This window comes from Ylistrum balloti, unplaced genomic scaffold (genome assembly GCF_031769215.1).
Source record: "Ylistrum balloti isolate Yb309-2 unplaced genomic scaffold, AGI_CSIRO_Ybal_v1 Utg369874, whole genome shotgun sequence".
Classification (NCBI taxonomy): domain Eukaryota; kingdom Metazoa; phylum Mollusca; class Bivalvia; order Pectinida; family Pectinidae; genus Ylistrum; species Ylistrum balloti.
Genome location: NW_026782015.1, coordinates 1167413 through 1186621, shown reverse-complemented (window position 1 = coordinate 1186621; position 19209 = coordinate 1167413). Strand labels below are relative to the sequence as shown.

Below are 19209 nucleotides of genomic sequence, written 5' to 3'. Positions count from 1 at the left end.
ACACGTTCACTGTAGGCCGTGTACATGTATACACATTCACTGTATGTCGTGTACACGTATACACGTTCATTGTAGGCCGTGTACATGTATACACGTTCACTGTATGACTTGTACATATAAACACGTTCACTGTCGGCCGTGAACACGTATACAACTTGACTGAATGTCGTTCAAGTACACATGTTCACTGACGACATGTACAAAATATACATACACTTCAATGAAGGTTGTGTTTGTGTAATGAGGGATGTTTGCGGTGCGAGTTGGCTTGTTGTATGCGAGATAATTTGTAGTACGAGGGATTTTTTTGGGTATGGGAAATGTTTTGGTATGAGAGATAGTTTGTGGTATGAGTGATGTTTTGTAGTACCAGATGATTTGTTGTATGCAAGATGTTTTTAGGTAAGGGGAATGAATGCTTTGTGATAAAGGAGATATTTTGTGGTATGGGAGATATCTGTGGTATGGAGATGTTATGTGGTATTTTTTTTTTGGGAGATATATGTGGTATGGGAGATATCTTGAAGATATCTGTGGTATGGGAGATATCTGTGGTATGGAGATGTTATGTGGTATGTGGGATATTTTGGGGTATGACTGGTATATGGAACCTGGATAAGAATATTATAATGCCTACTCTTGTGCATCCCTAGTGATAGGTACATATCTGTAGCTATCAGTCGGCAATGTGCATTCCACAGGTCTTCTTCATCTCAAAAAAAAATAAATAAATAAATAAAAAAAACACTAGTCAAACATAGAATAATTCAAAAACCCATATTAATAAATGCCATTTTTTTTATTAGTAGAAATAACGTTTTTTTCAGTAGAAAAAGTCGATTATGATTTTGTAACATGCTCTCTCTGTGCCAAATATAACACCTCTGGTAAACTTTGTGCCATTCACTTAACTGAAAAATGACAAGCTAGTATGTTGTTTGGATTTTCAGCCACATTTGGCAAGCTCTACATGGCAGTTGTGAGATTCATTCCCAATGAAGGCAGTCATATTCCTGGGTAGAATATCATCATTATCAAAACCTAGTAATTAACTGAACAGGAAACATCTTGTAAGGACAAAGCATCTGTATTTTTCTAATTCTAATTTGAAGCATGCATAATAAAACCTGTGTTCACAGTACATGGGGTATAGTGGTTTCTGTAAACACTAAAAGGGCTGACACATCATGTATGTGTCACACCACATGTGTAACAACATGTATGTGTCACACAACACATATATGTCACCAACATGTGTCACAACATGTGTCACACAACATATACATCTCACAACACAGGTGTCACATCAGATATGTGTCACAACTTGTACATTTTAAACGACATACATGTTGCATTACATACAAGTCACACCACATGTCATATCACAAACATGTGATTTAACATATCTGTGCTATTACATACCCCATGTACAGGACAGGCTTTTTACAACAATAAGTATAATATAATATTGCAGTTCAATATGACATAAAAGTACAACACAAGCAATATGGACGACAAAATCATTCATTAAATAGCGGAATAAAAATGTATATCTCGGTCAATAAACTACAAGAGGAACCCCACAAAACATGTTTTAAAATGGATTTACAACTCATTGGACATAGTAAAACTTCTTTACGGCATTATAAATAAGTAGGAATACAACCGATATTGTTTAAGATTTACACACTTTTTGACGGGTAGATATCATTCTGAAGCCCTCAATTTTCACATCAAACTGCTTCATTACCATGGTGATGTGTAGACAGAGAGTTGACGCCGGAGACATGAAAGGATATACTGTTTCAGGTTTTTTTTTTTATTTCCCACTATGATCCAACATGATCCTACACATACAACAACCTTATAACATGATACATATTAAAATTTAAAATCATACTTGAACAAATTAAAAAACATGGGGTATATGAATAAAACAAAATTGGAGAAAATAAAATGAAGGCTTCCCATTTGTATGATTGGTAGGCCATATAAAATCCTCTACATCACTCCCATACATCTCTATCTGTAAATAGTTGCCAACCACCCTACTGCACCTAATACAACATCAACTCTGTTGTTAATAGCAGCAAAAAAAATTGCTCAAGAAAATAGATTAGTACCAAATATCCTCGAAGACTATTTCCCCAAGATACCTATGATGAAATTAAAATTATAAAATGATAATTTGACTTCCAATTCAAGCTGAATTCTTCCAACTGTATGTCACAGGCATGATGAAACTATAGGTCCTCCTCATACTAACGGTATATTTATAGATATTAGTTATCATATGTTTGTTCAGTTAGAAGGAAATTACAACACGTGTTGATTCCTGCACCAAAAATACAAAATATAACACCACTGTCTGACACGATAATGACATATCTATAACCATACACATGTATTGACACATCAAATGGTGACATATCTATAACCATACACATGTATTGACACATCAAAGGGTGACATATCTATAACCATACACATGTATTGACACATCAAATGGTGACATATCTATAACCATACACATGTATTGACACATCAAATGGTGACATATCTATAACCATACACATGTATTGACACATCAAATGGTGACATATCTATAACCATACACATGTATTGACACATCAAATGGTGACATATCTATAACCATACACATGTATTGACACATCAAATGGTGACATATCTATAACCATACACATGTATTGACACATCAAATGGTGACATATCTATAACCATACACATGTATTGACACATCAAATGGTGACATATCTATAACCATGCACAGAGACATTAACATGGTCAAATGCCTTTGATCAGATATTGACATGTCGCTATGGTGACAGATCTCTAATGAGGTGCTTGTAACTATGACAATTTGTACATTACTTCTATACTATATGGTAAGTGAGAGTAGTACTGAAGCCGGTTTCTGATGACAATTTGTACGTCACTTCTAACAACAGGTATGATATTTATCAATGCATAATGGCTGCTTCGACCAATCCTAGGTTATCAGTGTGTAGAGGGTGGGGTGGGGGGAGACAATACACAGAACAATTATCTTCTTTTTTTTTAAGCCCAGAAAATCAAGCAAAACAATTATATAACATATTTTATAAAAGCAGGTTAAACATGATCTAAAACAAATTGTATATGTAGCCCTGTATATAAAGCTGTATCCATGACTGTTTACACAACCCAAATGTATATATATAGCTATAAAGTCTGGTATCAATACTTCTCCAGAGGATCTTAATGCCACTGAATTAACGACGTTTAAAAGTACAGTTATATATCATACATGTCTGACAAGGTCCAACACTTCTCATCCACCCGACACTACTTAAAGGAATTTAAAAACTTATGTCTGAATGTTAAGTGTTTCGAAATTAGACTAATCTCAGAAATATCCACTTTCATAAAAAGGTAAATGGCTTTAATGAATTGGAGTGGCTCTGGAATGGATGCTGGCAGTGGCATGTTTACCTGGCGCTAACATGGGTTATTCTCCCTTAAAAGCTTTTGTTCAAAGGGCTCTAAGACATATTCTTATGTAAATGATAAAATAATGATAATAAAATTATTTTATTAATAACAATTTCACCAATGTGATAGTAAGAAGTACAACTCTAGAGAGCCAGGAACAAAACCACTAAAAAATGAGGTAAGAGATTTAGATTAAAAAGAAAAATTGAGCTCACTCCACCAAAAGTACCTCTGCACACACACATTTCTAAAGATTTTTGGCAGTTTCCATACAACAAAAATGTACATAATCATTTATATGGCACCTAAAATTTCAGGAACAATGTTTGTCCAATTGATGATTTGACAATGATATTTTAAATTATCGTAGCTTCTATATCATATTGATTCTATATCATATTGATAAACGATTACAAATATCAGTTGCAGACAGTGTAAGATAACGCAGGACTTGCTATATACAGGTATGTCTCGGCCGATACAGCCAATGATCAGGAATGTATTACACAATAATAAATTAGAAGTTGGACACCTCCGTGTATGCAGTCAGATCCTGGGGGCCGATGTTGGATATCATCTCCTTATGAAGTCTGTGTTTACTGATAAAGAGGACCATACTGGACAGTGTGCCACGGGCTTTGGACATTTCAGTGATATCCTGTCTATGTTTAACATATGTAATCTTCTCATCCAGCACCTACAACACAAAAAAAATCCCATGTTTATCTATATACATAGGTAATAGATATTTGTATAATTACATATTATTTACCACCAATGAAATAGTACGGACAGTGTACACATAGTTGTTTAGCCAACTTTTGTGGTAACCCCACATCCCCCTCCCCCAACATCAAGGAAGATATATATAAATATATGCTAAGTAGGTCATTTGTGACAACTTTGAGTATTCTTCCAGTACAAACAAATTTATCATTACTCAGTCAATATCAGACACTCCTGGAGTAGCATCCTGACCTTGTTTATCACAGTGTATCCTAGTAACGGTTCAACATTACAACTAGAAAGATTGAAATATGATGTGAGTAGCAGAATCAGGTGATGAACAGTGAAGTCATTGTTATGATGCTTTGTGACATACAGGCATTCCAACAGAAAACAATAAACATGCAGTCTATATATAAAAACTACATTCCTAACAGTTATCTATATTCTCTGACAAGCCGAACATTATACAAACTACCAACTTTCCAGGTAAAACATTATGCATAACTATAGGAGAACATTGCTACTCTGCCCCAGATACAACTAATGTAGTGATTTTGACTATTTGTTTTTTTGTTTCACAATGCAAAGGCCTGACTAGTCCTGAAGACACACAGACAAGAAATTCATGACTTAACTGCTGAGACATGCTTAAGACACCGTCTCTAACAGATAGACGGACAGAGACAGATGGAACACATTTGTCAAACACCATTCATCATGTGGGGGTAAATAAGCAGACAAATTAATGGAAGCTCTGACAATGAATTAAGACACATTGTTCAAAGGACTGGATGAGCAACAGTTGTTATAAAGACCAAGAAATGAAATTCAAATAAAAATGAAACAGCATTTCAGGACAGGATTTTAGACAGCATAAAGGAAAGCAACAGAATTTCTGGTTTGTCTTTTTCAGATATAGTCGAGGAAATCCATCTTCTATAATTCTGGCTTGATTGCAAGATTTCTGAAGTGTTGGTTCATGTATAAGCGAGATTTGAGAGTATGCACTGTAACTAAATTATCGCCAAAACTTTACTTTATCTTAAATCATAACTGAAATTAGGTCCATGTCTACAGTATAACATGTCTTACTAAAGGAAAGAATTAGATCACAACAAAGAGCCAAGATCATTCTCTACACAGCAGGTTATTACGCAAATAACTGCTCTTCATGTCAGACTGTCTTTTTATCTAAGGATGCTGTAACATCAGTAAAAGGCCATATTCTGAGTCAAGTTTTGTAGAAAGAAGGTGTTTGACATGAAAGACACATTGACAGTCATTTTCAATACTACATATATATACTAGACATACAAAGAAAATATGCCGCGTTCAAATGCATATTTACTAATTTTGTTGAAACTTATTAGAAGTAAAATGTTGAAATGACAAAGACATAATCCAGAGAGCATTCCCATTCTATAATCAATAAAGACAAAAACTTAAAAATGAAAAACAGATTAGTATAACAAAAACAAAAACATGAAAGATTAAAAAGTAATGCAAAGAGAAGCAATAATGCTTCTCTGAAGGGTGTCAAAAACTTGTGGCAAGCATGCGGAGTAGAGACCTGGCCTCTGTCAGGACAGGGTAGACATAAGCATGCGGAGTAGATACCTGACCCCTGTCAGGGCAGGGTAGACACCACACTCTTGTGGTGTTTCGTTTTTAACACCAACAGCACGGTGTTGATTACACTGCCACCAACTTTGCTCATTTCCTTGAAGCTGATTTCATGGTGGGGGACCTGGTCAAGCTTATCCTGTATCTCCTGGGGACAGGTGATAGGTGAAAGAAAATGAACACATTCAATCAAGTGATAATACACTGTACTTTGGGAGTAACTGCCCTTGATGAAGAATTTTAATAAAGCTGATAGAGTTATTGCCCTTGGGTGTTACAACTAAGTGATTTTCTTTCAATCACATATCAGGTTTTCCCTGGTAATAATCATTTCCTCTCTTTAACTAACACTGACTAGATATCAATAATGGAATAATACAAAGGTGTAAGGCTATTCTCTTTTCATAGAAGAAATCCAACCTGTGATTTCAACTAAAAAATGTAAAAGTTTGATAAATATTACAGGGACAACACTGGTTCCCATCTAGTAATCAAAACAGGTTTTTGATTCCAAAATACGTCCCATTTCCACATGTACAGTGTACCAACAACCAAAGCTCTGCTGAAATCATAAGCACTTAGAAGAGAAGGTTTGTAAAACAAGAAACATGACAAAGTCTGGTACTGAGATAGTGATGACACTGTTGGTGCAAGTGTTGGTGTGATAAGACAGCTAAACACTGGTGCTACAGTACTGAAAGGGTGTATGTGTACAGATGTGGTGTTATTATAGAGAGTGAATGTGTACAGATGAAGTGGTGTTATTATAGAGGGTGTATGTGTACAGATGTGGTATCATTATAGAGGGTGAATGTGTACGGATGTAATGGTGTCATTATAGAGGGTGTATGTGTACAGATGTGGTATTATTATAGAGGGTGTATGTGTACAGATGTAGTGGTGTTATTATAGAGGGTGAATGTGCACAGATGTAGTGGTGTTATTATAGAGGGTGAATGTGTACAGATGTAGTGGTGTTATTATAGAGGGTGAATGTGTACAGATGTAGTGGTGTCATTATAGAGGGTGAATGTGTACAGATGTAGTGGTGTTATTATAGAGGGTGAATGTGTACAGATGAAGTGGTGTTATTATAGAGGGTGTATGGAGGGTGTATGTGTACAGATGTAGTGGTGTCATTATAGAGGGTGAATGTGTACAGATGTAGTGGTGTCATTATAGAGGGTGTATGTGTACAGATGTAGTGGTGTTATTATAGAGGGTTTATGTGTACAGATATAGTAGATCTATGATGTAGTGGTGTTATTATAGAGGGTGTATGTGTACAGATGTAGTGGTGTTATTATAGAGGGTGTATGTGTACAGATGAAGTGGTGTTATTATAGAGGGTGTATGTGTACAGATGTAGTGGTGTTATAGAGGGTGAATGTGTACAGATGTAGTGGTGTCATTATAGAGGGTGTATGTGTACAGATATAATGGTGTTATTATAGAGGGTGTATGTGTACAGATGTAGTGGTGTCATTATAGAGGGTGAATGTGTACAGATGTAGTGGTGTGTGTATTAGTGGTGTTATTATAGAGGGTGTATGTGTACAGATGTTGTGGTGTTATTATAGAGGGTGTATGTATACAGATGTAGTGGTGTTATTATAGAGGGTGTATGTGTACAGATGAAGTGGTGTTATTATAGAGGGTGTATGTGTACAGATGTTGTGGTGTTATTATAGAGGGTGTATGTATTCAAATGTAATTAATCTATACAGTTGTGTTTTCATGAAAATTGACAGCACATAATACAATATTGTCCATTTCTTTCTTTTTGTTGTACATGTTATTTATTCTTCCATACATATAAATTACGGGTAATTATGCAAAACCTATCCGATATACATATTTCTATTTTAACTTGATTCAGCTGTATTATCAAGAATAAAGTTTTTCTCTTCTCATCCGCCCAAATCTCTAGATCTATTCTTATTCTCAAATTTTTAGGGACAGACAAAAGTCAGATTATGTAGTCTGGCTGTCGACAGGGAAGATAAACCTAAAAAATAAATCTCTAAAAGCCAAGCTATATCATTATACCAAATTAAACTTTGGTGATTTTTTTAAAACTTAAAATAGATTATATTTGTAAAGCATAAGCTATGATGGAAATGAAATTGAATGCAAAGTGTAACCAAAGAATGATATAGTTAAGAAAAAGTGTTGTCTGCAATTTGTAAGCATCTGTAACAAGCTCCGCCCACCTGTCATGTCATGTGCACATTAATTGTCAATGTTTACCGTAAAAAACTCTTACTACTTATTGCCTGATTGGCTCAGCGAAAACACCCACTGACAGGTGTGTTTTAGTTTTACAGGTGTGTTTTAGTTTCCAGACAAACAGACAGGACAAAAACACAGCCATGTGAAGTCATAGAGGGAATAAAATTGATTTAAACAGTTATTTTCATCAAGATAAAATAGAGTAGAAGAATACTGTCAATCAAATTGAATGCTGCCAGTGAACAGCTGTCTATGTTGTTGGTGTATCATGTTTTAGTTGTAAAGAATATATTGGCGTTTTTAGCAGTGTTGTACTGTAAGGTTACCGTGTACAGGGTCAGTGCAAATACTCACACTGTAGCACTTCTCTCCAATCTCACTTCGTGTACGATGTATAAGTCGTCCGTTTACATACAACATGTTGGCTGCACGGTCATTGTCCAGCTTTAGGATCTTGTAGCTGTACTGAGCAGTGGTACGGATTTGCTGTAAACAACAAATACTTAAAGTCTATAAATGGGTTCTTGACACATCAAATCCCTATAAATATATTCATGTGTCTTTAATAATTGTATTGTGTATTATTCTGTACACTTGCTAACATAAAGATCTTGGGTATTGTCTGTATTACATTGCACCACTGTAGGACTTACGTTGAGTACATTGAGGGCCATGGGACTGTTGCCACAAGCTATGATGTCTCTTCCGGCCATACACACTAGGGACTTGAGGCGAACATCCCCCCTCATTTTAATGGGTGTAACGTTGTACTCAGGGAAAACACTGGCTATTGCATTGGCCCCTCTTTCATTACTCCTCTCATCAGAACCAACGCCCACAAAGATCTCCTTACCTGTGGAAAACAATGGAGTTACTTCCCATTAATCACAATTCAATCTCATACATATGCATTATAAACTTGTCACTTAATCAATGAAAGTATAAAAGATGTGACTTTATCCATGAAGATTTAAAATGATGTAAATTTATCAACAAAGTTTTAAACAGATGTTACTTTATCAATGAAAATATGAAAGATGTGAATTCACCAATAAAGATTTAAAATGATGTAAATTTATTGATTGAGATTAATTCCATGTGTCTGCCACACAGATTTAAAGAATATTTCATCCCCTTGGAGTTGTGATTGAGGGATCTCAACCCAATAAGAAAGATGAATTAACAGACAAACACGAGGCTTCTGTGGTGTTAGCAACTTAATAATCTTCCTATAAGAGTTAAGATGCCCCTATCTCACCATCAAATGAGTGAATAATTAGGGAGTAATCTAGACAGGATTTTACTTCCTGGAAAGGTAGTATTCCCAAAGTAGTATGTTTCCCCCTCTGAATATTAACAAATTCTCCATCGCGATAATATATTTAAAACATGTGAAAATTTTCAAAAAAATAGGAAAAATTTTCCCCCAAACAGCTAATTAGTATTATTTTACTAATTATATTTACAAATCATGGCACCATGAACAAGATATATCAATCTTACCTTTTAACAACATTGTATTTTATTTATGTAATCTTCATGTATGTTTATAAATGTTTACTATATTCCTCTTTTGAATTCTAACGAAAAAGTCTGACTGAAATTTCTCAAAATAGGCCAAAAATTCCCCCTTTTCCACAACAGGTAATATTCCCCATATTCTAGATTACTCCATGATGATTGAATGTCTGTCGTAAGACCTCAAATCATCCTGTTTCTATACATAATGAATCTACAGAAGTTGTCAAAGGTGACCTTTGACCCTTTAACCTGGACCCATAGCCACCTTAATATAATAAAGTGTAGAGCTTCATGATATGATAATATGGGGTAAATATTAAGACAAGATTATCAATGAAACTGATAAATGCTCCCCAATAATGACTTTATTTGACAAAAAATTTTAACAAAGGGCAAAAATTCTGTAATTATGGAGTTTCAGATACTGCGGTTGTTACATAGAACATCCTCTTAGTATGACAAATGTATCCACCATGGTTTATTATCCTAGTTTTAATGCAAGCAAAGTTTATGCTCACAACACAAAATTTTAATTAACAACAATGAGCGTAATATTAAGGGGTTGCAGGCCCTTCCTCCATATGTTTATGTGTATCCAACTATGTGTTTACCATATCAAAACTAAATCTCTATGACAGCCCTGTTGCTGGGGGATGGTAAACATAAAATTGTTAATGAACAGTGATATAGCTAGAATTACAACAATTATAGTACTAATATGTACTAGATTGAAACTATTTGTCTGTATCTGCTGAAGTGATAAAATAAATCTGTTTATACATCAGGTAAGCCATATAATTAACACATCAGAAGAGGCTTGTGTAAAAGTAAACTCAGTGATGCATGCTAACGTTAACGAGATCCTATGTGAGGTTTGTACTGTGACAATGATCCCCCCATAGGATTTACAGTAAACAATGGAAAGCCAGGCTCTTTAATACCTATACAATTAACATAGATTTCCCCAAGGCTGAGCATCTCATTAACAAACAAGTTTGGAACAATAATCACTTAGTACACATCTACATTGATTCATTGTTATTAAACATAAAAAATGAGTTGATAAACCCTTCCATAAATACAGGCTGAAGATTGGGTAAGTCTCCGATCAACAATTATCATCAACTTAATGGTTTGTGGTCAATGGTGCGTATCAGATAGTTATCATCAATCAGCAGGTATAATACAGGTTAATAGGTAACTGTATCAGTAACGAAGCTTTGACTGAGGAGGAAGACTTTAAAGCGACAGTGAAACAGGACTGACCAATACCTGGCATGGAGAAGATAGTTTATACAGTAGTAATACTACTGTCGGTGGTAACCCGGTCTCAGTCCGTAGCTATTCTCAAAACACTGAAGGATGAATTATTCAACAATAGAGACTACGACAGCCTGATTCCTCCACAGCTTGACCCCAAAGTTCCTATCACTGTATATCTTACTTTTCACTTAAATGGAATCAATGTTCTGGATGAGGTAGAAGAAAAGTTAACAACAACAGGATTCCTGGAATTAACATGGACAGACAAAAATCTTACATGGAATCCTAGTGACTATAGTGGTATTGAAACTTTCAACATGCCACAGAATCTGGTATGGAAACCAGATCTCACTCTACAGAATGGCTTCACAAAGCTTACAGAGTTAGGAGACGATGTCATCTTAGTCCAAATTAGATATGATGGGGTAATCTTATGGAAGCCGTATGAGGTATTTGAGACAATCTGCTACATAGACATTGTGAACTTCCCTTTCGACAGTCAGTCCTGCCAACTGATATTTGGAGCATGGGCTACACCAAATGAAGTCACTAGCTTCGATCTGGGTTCTGACAAGGTGGCCCTTCAAGCCTTCAAACCTAATGCACTGTGGGACATGGTTAGCTCTGAAGTCAGACTGAGCGTAAGTTTAATTGATGTTCATCAGATTGAAGTGTCTTTGGACCTGAAAAGGAAACCCCAATATTATTTACTAACGATCATCTGTCCCATCCTCTTCCTCTCCATTCTTGCGGTCTTCACTTTTATCATTCCTGTTGAAAGCGGTGAGAAGATCAGCTACAGTATGACAGTTTACCTAGCATTTGCCGTCTTTCTCACCATTGTTAGTAGCTCTCTGCCTGTTAACTCCCAGACAACAAGCTACCTGAGTGCCTACTTACTAGCCCTACTTTCTCTTGGAACACTGATTGTCATGGTGACAGTGATCCAGGTACGTTTGCATAATCATCTACACAGTGAAACTGCACCTTCATGTGTTCAGTGCTTCATACGACTCACTAGAAGAATGACTTGTTTTCATGTAAAATTGAAGATAGCTCCACAGCCAGACAGTTTACCACAACACTCTGTGTCCTGCCAATCTCAAAACCCAACCTCAAGCTCCTTCCTTGATGTACGCACAAAAGACATACCCACTATAAATTCTCAACAAAGCAAAGACAATGAAGAGTTTAAATCTGGTACTGAATGCAGACAAATGGAACCAGGACAAAGTTTTCCTGTATATCCCTGTGACAAAGAGGCTGAAGTGTTGACATGGGCTGATTTCGTTGCTGCATTAGATTTGTTTTTCTTTTGTCTATTTTCCTTCCTGACAACTTTAGCAGCTTGTCTCACCATGTTTCTAAGCATAAACTTATGAACATGAAGTGTCAGTATCTTCATCAAAATCTGCATTCTTTCTGCTGGAGTTGTGGTTTGTACAAAATACAGTCAAAAGAAAAAGGAAAAAGGAGACATTCTTGCACCAAAAACCTGGAGTCCTTACTGACATTGGGAGTGGTAACGATACTAGATAGGAGTCTTGAAAAACTGTTGGTATTGTAACAGCAGCCTTACATATATGTATACGATCTGGTAGAGTGACTGAATGGAGCTTTATATAAAGTTTGGTCCTGTGAAAGACAGTCTTGTATATACAATTTGGTCTTGTGACGACTGGAATTGTCTCCAAAAATACCGTAATCATCAGTAAATAGAGGACATTTAATGATTTCTTGTTAAATATATATATATATCTGAAGTACAACATAATACCTAAATACACATTTATTCTGTCATATGAGTAAATAATATTATTTTTATTGAATTAAAAAATAAAATAAACCGATATTAAAGAAAAACCTGAACCAAACATGAAATAAACAAGTGTTCAACAAAGTTAGGGACAGTTTTACTTGTTATTTCATAAAAGAAACCAGTGTTAAAAAAAATTAGTATGCTATTTGATGTCAAACAGTTTGATGGTAGTATTCTTTTACATGTCAACAAGACAATACCATTCTATAGTAAGCTCTGTTTTACATGGTATTCAACCATTTTATGCTGTTATGGACTAAGAATCAATAACAAAATTGTTTTTATGTACCAAATGAAAGAAAATCCTAAATAAACACAGGAGATTTGATGATAAAGCAACTTGTTCATTCAACTTATGTGTCAATAACATCTGAACAGGAAAATATGTGCTCTGATTGGTCAAAACTATAAATGTCATATCATCACTGAAAAGTTACTGTAAATCACTTATACATACATATTTCGTGTGTGATTTATTTCTGTGTTAATACGCAAGGAGAATCAATTGCTAATTCAAATACTTCACCATTATTTATACAAAATTAACTCTTGATGACAAGCATGCTGATATGGTTACCAATATATAACCAATAGTTCAGCACACATGAATTTAAAGTGAAATCATGTATTCACGATTATGTCTAAACAGGTAAGTTTGTGAAATAAAGTATTCATGATTTACTGTAAATCATCTGGCCAAAATTCAAAATATTGTTTGCTTACCCTTTTCGACTGATTCATTAAAACTACAAAATATCTTTTTAAGCCTCCTTGTTTTTTCCCTTCACCCATCCCCCCTCCCCCCGACTTCTTTTTTATTCAATGCACTCCCAGATGTATCAGTGAGAAGCTGGAATTCCTCCAGCAGGTGACTAAAAATGTCAGTGAAAATTCTGACAGGTATCACAAGATATATGCACTTTGGCAAAATCCCTTAAACTGTTATATGCAGATAATTTCACAAATGCTATATTGAAGTATCATAGCAGGAAGACAATTTACATGAATTCATCTGGTTGTCACCTGACTTTTTCAGTGATGGTGAAGTGGAAGCATGTGACACTTCATTATCTTACCAGGCAACATGTATAGCTGCTTTAATTATACATATAATAATGTGTTTAGGACTTTAATTAACTTTTTTTCATTTTCATGGTGACAATGGATAGCACTAACTCTCTATACATCTCATGGTGCATGCTAGCTAAAGAAATGAAAAATTCTTAAATCCTGCAGAGAATGAAATCACAAAAGAGATTCTGTCGATCTGTCATTTTGCAACGCAAGATATCATAAAAGAACGACAACTTCTTTGTTCTTGATCAAGGGTTGTTTGAACAATTAGTGGAATTTCACTTCTCAACAGTAGGTTTAATTTTATCACTTTGGTAATGTTGGACAAAGGGGAGCTTACTCTTACATAAATAAGTTTTGGACATATTGATACAACTGATCATCTTGTGTGTAAAATCAACTGATTGTTCCACATGAATGGCTGTAGTCCTTTCATAGTGTTTTCATGGTCTACTGTTTGTCATTTTGAGCTTATTGATTAAGAGAAACAACAGTCCAGAAGTAAATATTATGAATTGTTGACTATTTAATATGTTTTGCTACATCTTCTTCCTCACCGTAGATTTGAACCTTATTGATGGTTCTACTGGATGCCTCAGGTATACAACAGACACATTGTGTTCCTTTTACAATGGTAAGATTTACATGATACATATAATGCATGCTTAGAGATCCTTTATAAGTTAAAGTTTAACTGAAAAGCCCACTTTTAAAGTCCTAGTTGTTATGTCGTGATAAACATATGCAGCCTTGTCTACACTCACCAGTGAAGAAGACATCACCTCCATTCACATACGCATCAGGATCCTTGATCTCGTATACATGGAGGTTCAGTTCCTGTAAGAGCTTTCGAATCCCTGCAACCTAGGTGAAGACAAACAGAGGTTAGTGTTAACAGGATTGCAGTAGAGATTTATGTCATTATACTCACATATAGGTCTTGGCATGGATATTTCTAAAATCCATAGCCTTAGAGAATCTAAGTATACAAATAGGGCAAAATTAGTTGTACATTGAAACAACATGGTCATTTGAGTTTCATACTAACAAGTAATTTTAAAAGTGAGAATTTATAGTATAAATTGAGCTATGTGTAAGGTCAGTACTATCAGCTTTGATGTTATTGCAATCATCATTATGCAGTTACATGTATCCAGCCCCTTCAATCACTTTGATATCAATGTTAATGCAACATTCAGTATATATCTATCCCTTTTTCGGATTGCTATCCATTCTAAACATGTTATCACCATGCACTGCACTGCACCATTCGCACAATCAATTTGCTAATAAATAGTAGACCAGTGAGAAACTGGACTGAGTCTAAAAGTTTTGGGGAACCTAACTCATCAACTGTCATTAATAATGTGAGAAACAAAATAGAAGAAGGAAATAATGATTTTGTAGTTTTGACTTGAGCTCTATGGAGGAGGCCGGGATCCAAGATAATGCCATCATCAAATATGACAAATGTACACAAAACCTTTAAGAACGGTTGCACCAAGTGAAACTAGAGGTGAAGTCATTGGCTTTACAAACTCAAATTGAAGTGACATGATCACAAATTAATTGACATCAAGTCTTGATTGCGTGGTGGATCAACAAGGTATAAATTCAATATTGACTAATCGGTATTAATAATAGTGTAAAACTCACAAATAATTAATTTTATATGTGACCATTGTACCAGTATAAGGGCACTATTACCTTTGATACTCGTGGGATTCAGGTTTACAAACAATGTTAACCTGATATCAAGAACTTCTCCATTAAACAATGGGGGTATGGTTCCATTGGTCTCTACTTCACAAACGAAGTATTCAAGATAATCATTGGTATGAGAAAAATACTTCCGTTTCTTTCAAATGTACTTATGGGGACGTTCTCTATTGGACCATGAACTATTAGGTTTGGCAGCATCGTCTATACTCCAGGGGTTATGATCATTTTCAAATCCTGCATCCCCAGATTATGCCATGGCAAAATTGAAGGTACAAGCAAAGTAATTTGATTGGTTCAAGGAGAAAAAACTGGCCAATAACAGGATGATAACATGAATCATTTTGAGGATTACAAAGGAGCGACACCCAACTTTAAAGCCAGTGCAACATACTGTTATGCGACTTCCAGATTCGTTTGATGTACATCAAAGGATAAATTTCGTCTTTTCACCTTGTCTACAAGGTGTTGTATATGGATCCTTCAATTTTCCAATGATATGTTTCAGGTGTGCAGATAGCTAAATTGATGGTAACCCTTGGAGTATCAAGGATGGTTCCGCAGACACAACATCAATGTCTCAAGATGTAGCTTAAGGTTCAAAGTTTGGAACCAACGCAGATGACAATGAAGTTCCAGCTAAGGTCCCTAGCTGTCGGTGTGGATACCTCTAGGTATGCAGGGCGGTTGTATAATCGTCAAGTGATAGTAATGAAATACAACCACAACACATCTTGACAGTTTCTTATTTCATTTGCTTTATTTTCACGGTTGACCGGTTTTGCATTATAGGTGATGCTTCAACAAATCCTGCATGTATCTTACAAGCATAACCCATTCTACCCAACAGATGTGAAATTTGCCACAAATCTAATAATATATCATGTAACCTGCCACAAAGTTATAGTGCTTGTTTCGTGGGAGATCATTCAGCTACATAATACCAAGTTAGAGATTTGTACAAAAAAAAAGGTCACAATCATGTTATCATGTTCCAGTCTATTATGATATCGAGATGAAGGGAACTTTATTCTTGAATTGCATGGCATGATTTATTTAATGAGAAAGATTCTGAATGTGATTATTTTTAGGATGGTATTACAGATACATTTAAACTTATTGTGTACCATGATAACATAGTTCAGTTATGTTAAGAACTAGTTAAGTGTACAAAGCATTGAAAGAAGTTCAATCCCTGATTGTAGCCACTGACTATTTATATCTAATATATTATTCACCCGATTTTTCTGACCCATCAATGCAAGCCATCACATTGTGATCAGTGACAATAAAACATATATTTGGGAAATAAACGACAGAATGAAATATTATTAATGCTTTATGTTGCTTCCTATTATGAGGAGAAAACTATTCGGAGTTCCAGTCAATCCCCGTAAATCCAAGAATGTTTCCAACCTGTCTAACGGATATCTGAATAATTCTATTGATGAATCAGAGTGGAAGATGGGAACGTTTGGAAGTAAGGTGTATGTGGGGAAAAAACTCAAAACATCATATTTTCACGTTTGTAGACTATTGTACATGTATATCTAATGTAACTGAACATAGCTTACCTCTCCATGCCGTGTTTTCGAGAAAGGTCTGAGGATAAGCGCCACACCTCCAATAGCAAGAGCACAGTCCTCCAGGAAGGGACATTCGGGGTACGCTTCGTCCGATGCCAGCTCAATCACGCGCACGTCGCATTTTTTCATTGTTTTGATAAATTCGGAGTGTTCCTCGCGTGCCTTTTCAATATCTATGGGGTCTGCATCTGCCTGTTGTGACTGAATGTCCTGGAAACTGTCTGGAATACGACAAACAATCGCATAGTTGTATTGGAAGGCCGCCATGTTGAACAGGAAATGAAGCTTTGATGAGTTATGACGTCACATACAAGAGCGACACCTTTGAAGTACGCCGCCAGGTGTGATTTGTTAGCTTGGAGCGGGCGTAGCATTCCTTTATAATGATTCATATACCTTTATCTGTTCCTATCTATCATATCTAAATCGACCGATTTGTTATGTGGGATTAAAAGAGGATTTAAAAAAAAATAACAGATGGAAATATTTTTTCTTTGTTCCAATCTATGAAAGAAATTGTTCTTCGAGCACCCGAAGAAAAAAAATATTTGAAACCGAAATGGTACAACTTCTTTTTCAGAAACTAAAATTGATTATCATAATAAAATCTCATCACTATGATGCCTTGTTTTTATGTTACTTTAATTTATACCTAGATAAAATTAAAGGATAAAGGCATGCTTTTCCCTCTTACCTCTGAAGTGGTTATTTTTCTTCTTTAAGATAGTTCGGAAATCAATAGTCTGCAAAATGTTACCAGAAAAAATCCTTAATTCCACAACTGTAACTATACTCAACCTTGTTTCGGTTACCCTTTTAAATCCTCATAGCCTACTTCAACAAATATTTTTATGAAGTTTCATAAACTTTATAGGGGATCATATATCAGTGGCGTAGCAAAACATTTTTAGGAGTGTATGCTTTCAAGAGAGGATCCAAGGGCGAAGCCCCGGTTTAGGGGGTCTAGGGGCGCAGTAAGGTTAAAAAAGTTGGGCAAATATATCTCAATGGAATTCGAGTGTATGTTTAAGCATACAAGCATACATTATTGCTACGCCTCTGTATATGTGAAACAAATTTTCCTTCCTAGCATTGTGAGAACTTCTGATGGCCACTGGTGACTCTAGAGTTATAGCAGAGAAGTGACAAACCATGCACCTCGGACATACCACTTACATGAGGAATGACCCCACTAGAGTAAAGTGTTTTGAAATCTAGCCTCTCCATCCTTAATTATTTTTGAAGGATTCCATTCCCTGGGATGTCCAGTTTCTTCAGCCACATTGGCCACAAGCTGATCTCAAGTGTTCCTTAACTTTTCTAATCATTTCAGACTATGTTGGTCCTGTTGGTCAAGGTTCATTTCATGCCTAGTTTGTACTGGAGAGGGTGGGTAGGAGTTGAATGCTAGGTGTTAGTCCAAGTTTGTGGCCTTGCTCTATGCTGTACTTTTCTCTGCATGGTCTGGAATCACAGTCCATGGAGTGAAAGTACCTTCACCTTAAACTCTTTTTGTCAGTAGTAGGAAAAGTGTGTACCTTATACCATTCCTTCTAAGAAGTAGTTAGTGAGTGTATTATAACTTTAACCAGGACCTCTTTAGTCAGAAGGTGGCAGGTTCACTACAAACTTCACCTTAACCTCTTGTCAGAAGTAGGAAGTGATGGCAGTATGACCTTCACTTCCTTTAGAAAGAAGTGAAAGGTGAGTGTACTATGACCTTCACCTCCTCTAGTGACATGTAGAAAGTGTTCAGATGTTCACCTCTACCGCCTGTAATCAGAGGTAGGAGATGAGTGTACTATGACCTTCACCTTCTCTAGTGACAAGTAGAAAGTGTTCAGATGTTCACCTCTACCGCCTGTAATCAGAGGTAGGAGATGAGTGTACTATGACCTTCACCTTCTCTAGTGACAAGTAGAAAGTGTTCAAGGGATGAGTGTACTTCGATCTTCACCTCCTCTAGAAACATGTAGAAAGAGAGTCTACTGGCTTTAACCTTTACCTCCTTTAGTCAGAGGTAGGTGAGTATACCTTGACCTTCACCTTAAACTCCTTAGTAAGAAGAAGGCAGTTTGTATACTTCAATCTTCACCTTAACTCTTTTAGTCAGAACTAGGAAGTGAGTATACTAGGAGCTTCATCTTATGC

At 35.8% G+C, this 19209-nt stretch overlaps 1 protein-coding gene across 2 annotated transcripts; it reads right to left on the bottom strand.

Moving 5' to 3' along the window:
- Window positions 1-780: 780 nt before the first annotated feature.
- Window positions 781-17325, bottom strand: LOC132546030 (N(G),N(G)-dimethylarginine dimethylaminohydrolase 1-like). Of its 2 annotated transcripts, XM_060209725.1 has the most exons (6): window positions 17047-17325; window positions 14518-14617; window positions 8730-8929; window positions 8431-8562; window positions 5839-5992; window positions 781-4189 (listed from the first exon to the last, which is right to left on the bottom strand). In XM_060209725.1, exons 1-5 carry the CDS (start codon window positions 17323-17325, stop codon window positions 5849-5851), a joined length of 855 nt encoding a protein of 284 aa, XP_060065708.1. In that variant the 3' UTR covers window positions 781-4189; window positions 5839-5848. The 2 variants fall into 2 exon arrangements, with proteins under 2 accessions (XP_060065708.1, XP_060065709.1); XM_060209726.1 differs by lacking the exon at window positions 5839-5992.
- Between the last annotated feature and the right edge of the window lie 1884 nt (window positions 17326-19209).

Coding starts and splice junctions, on each gene's coding strand:
- LOC132546030 (XM_060209726.1), bottom strand. CDS start 17,325: ATGGCGGCCTTCCAATACAACTATGCGATTGTTTGTCGTATTCCAGAC. Junction 14,618..17,046: donor CGAAAACACGGCATGGAGAG/GTAAGCTATGTT, acceptor GTCTTCACCTAG/GTTGCAGGGATTCGAAAGCT. Junction 8,563..8,729: donor TGGCCCTCAATGTACTCAAC/GTAAGTCCTACA, acceptor TGTTGTTTACAG/CAAATCCGTACCACTGCTCA.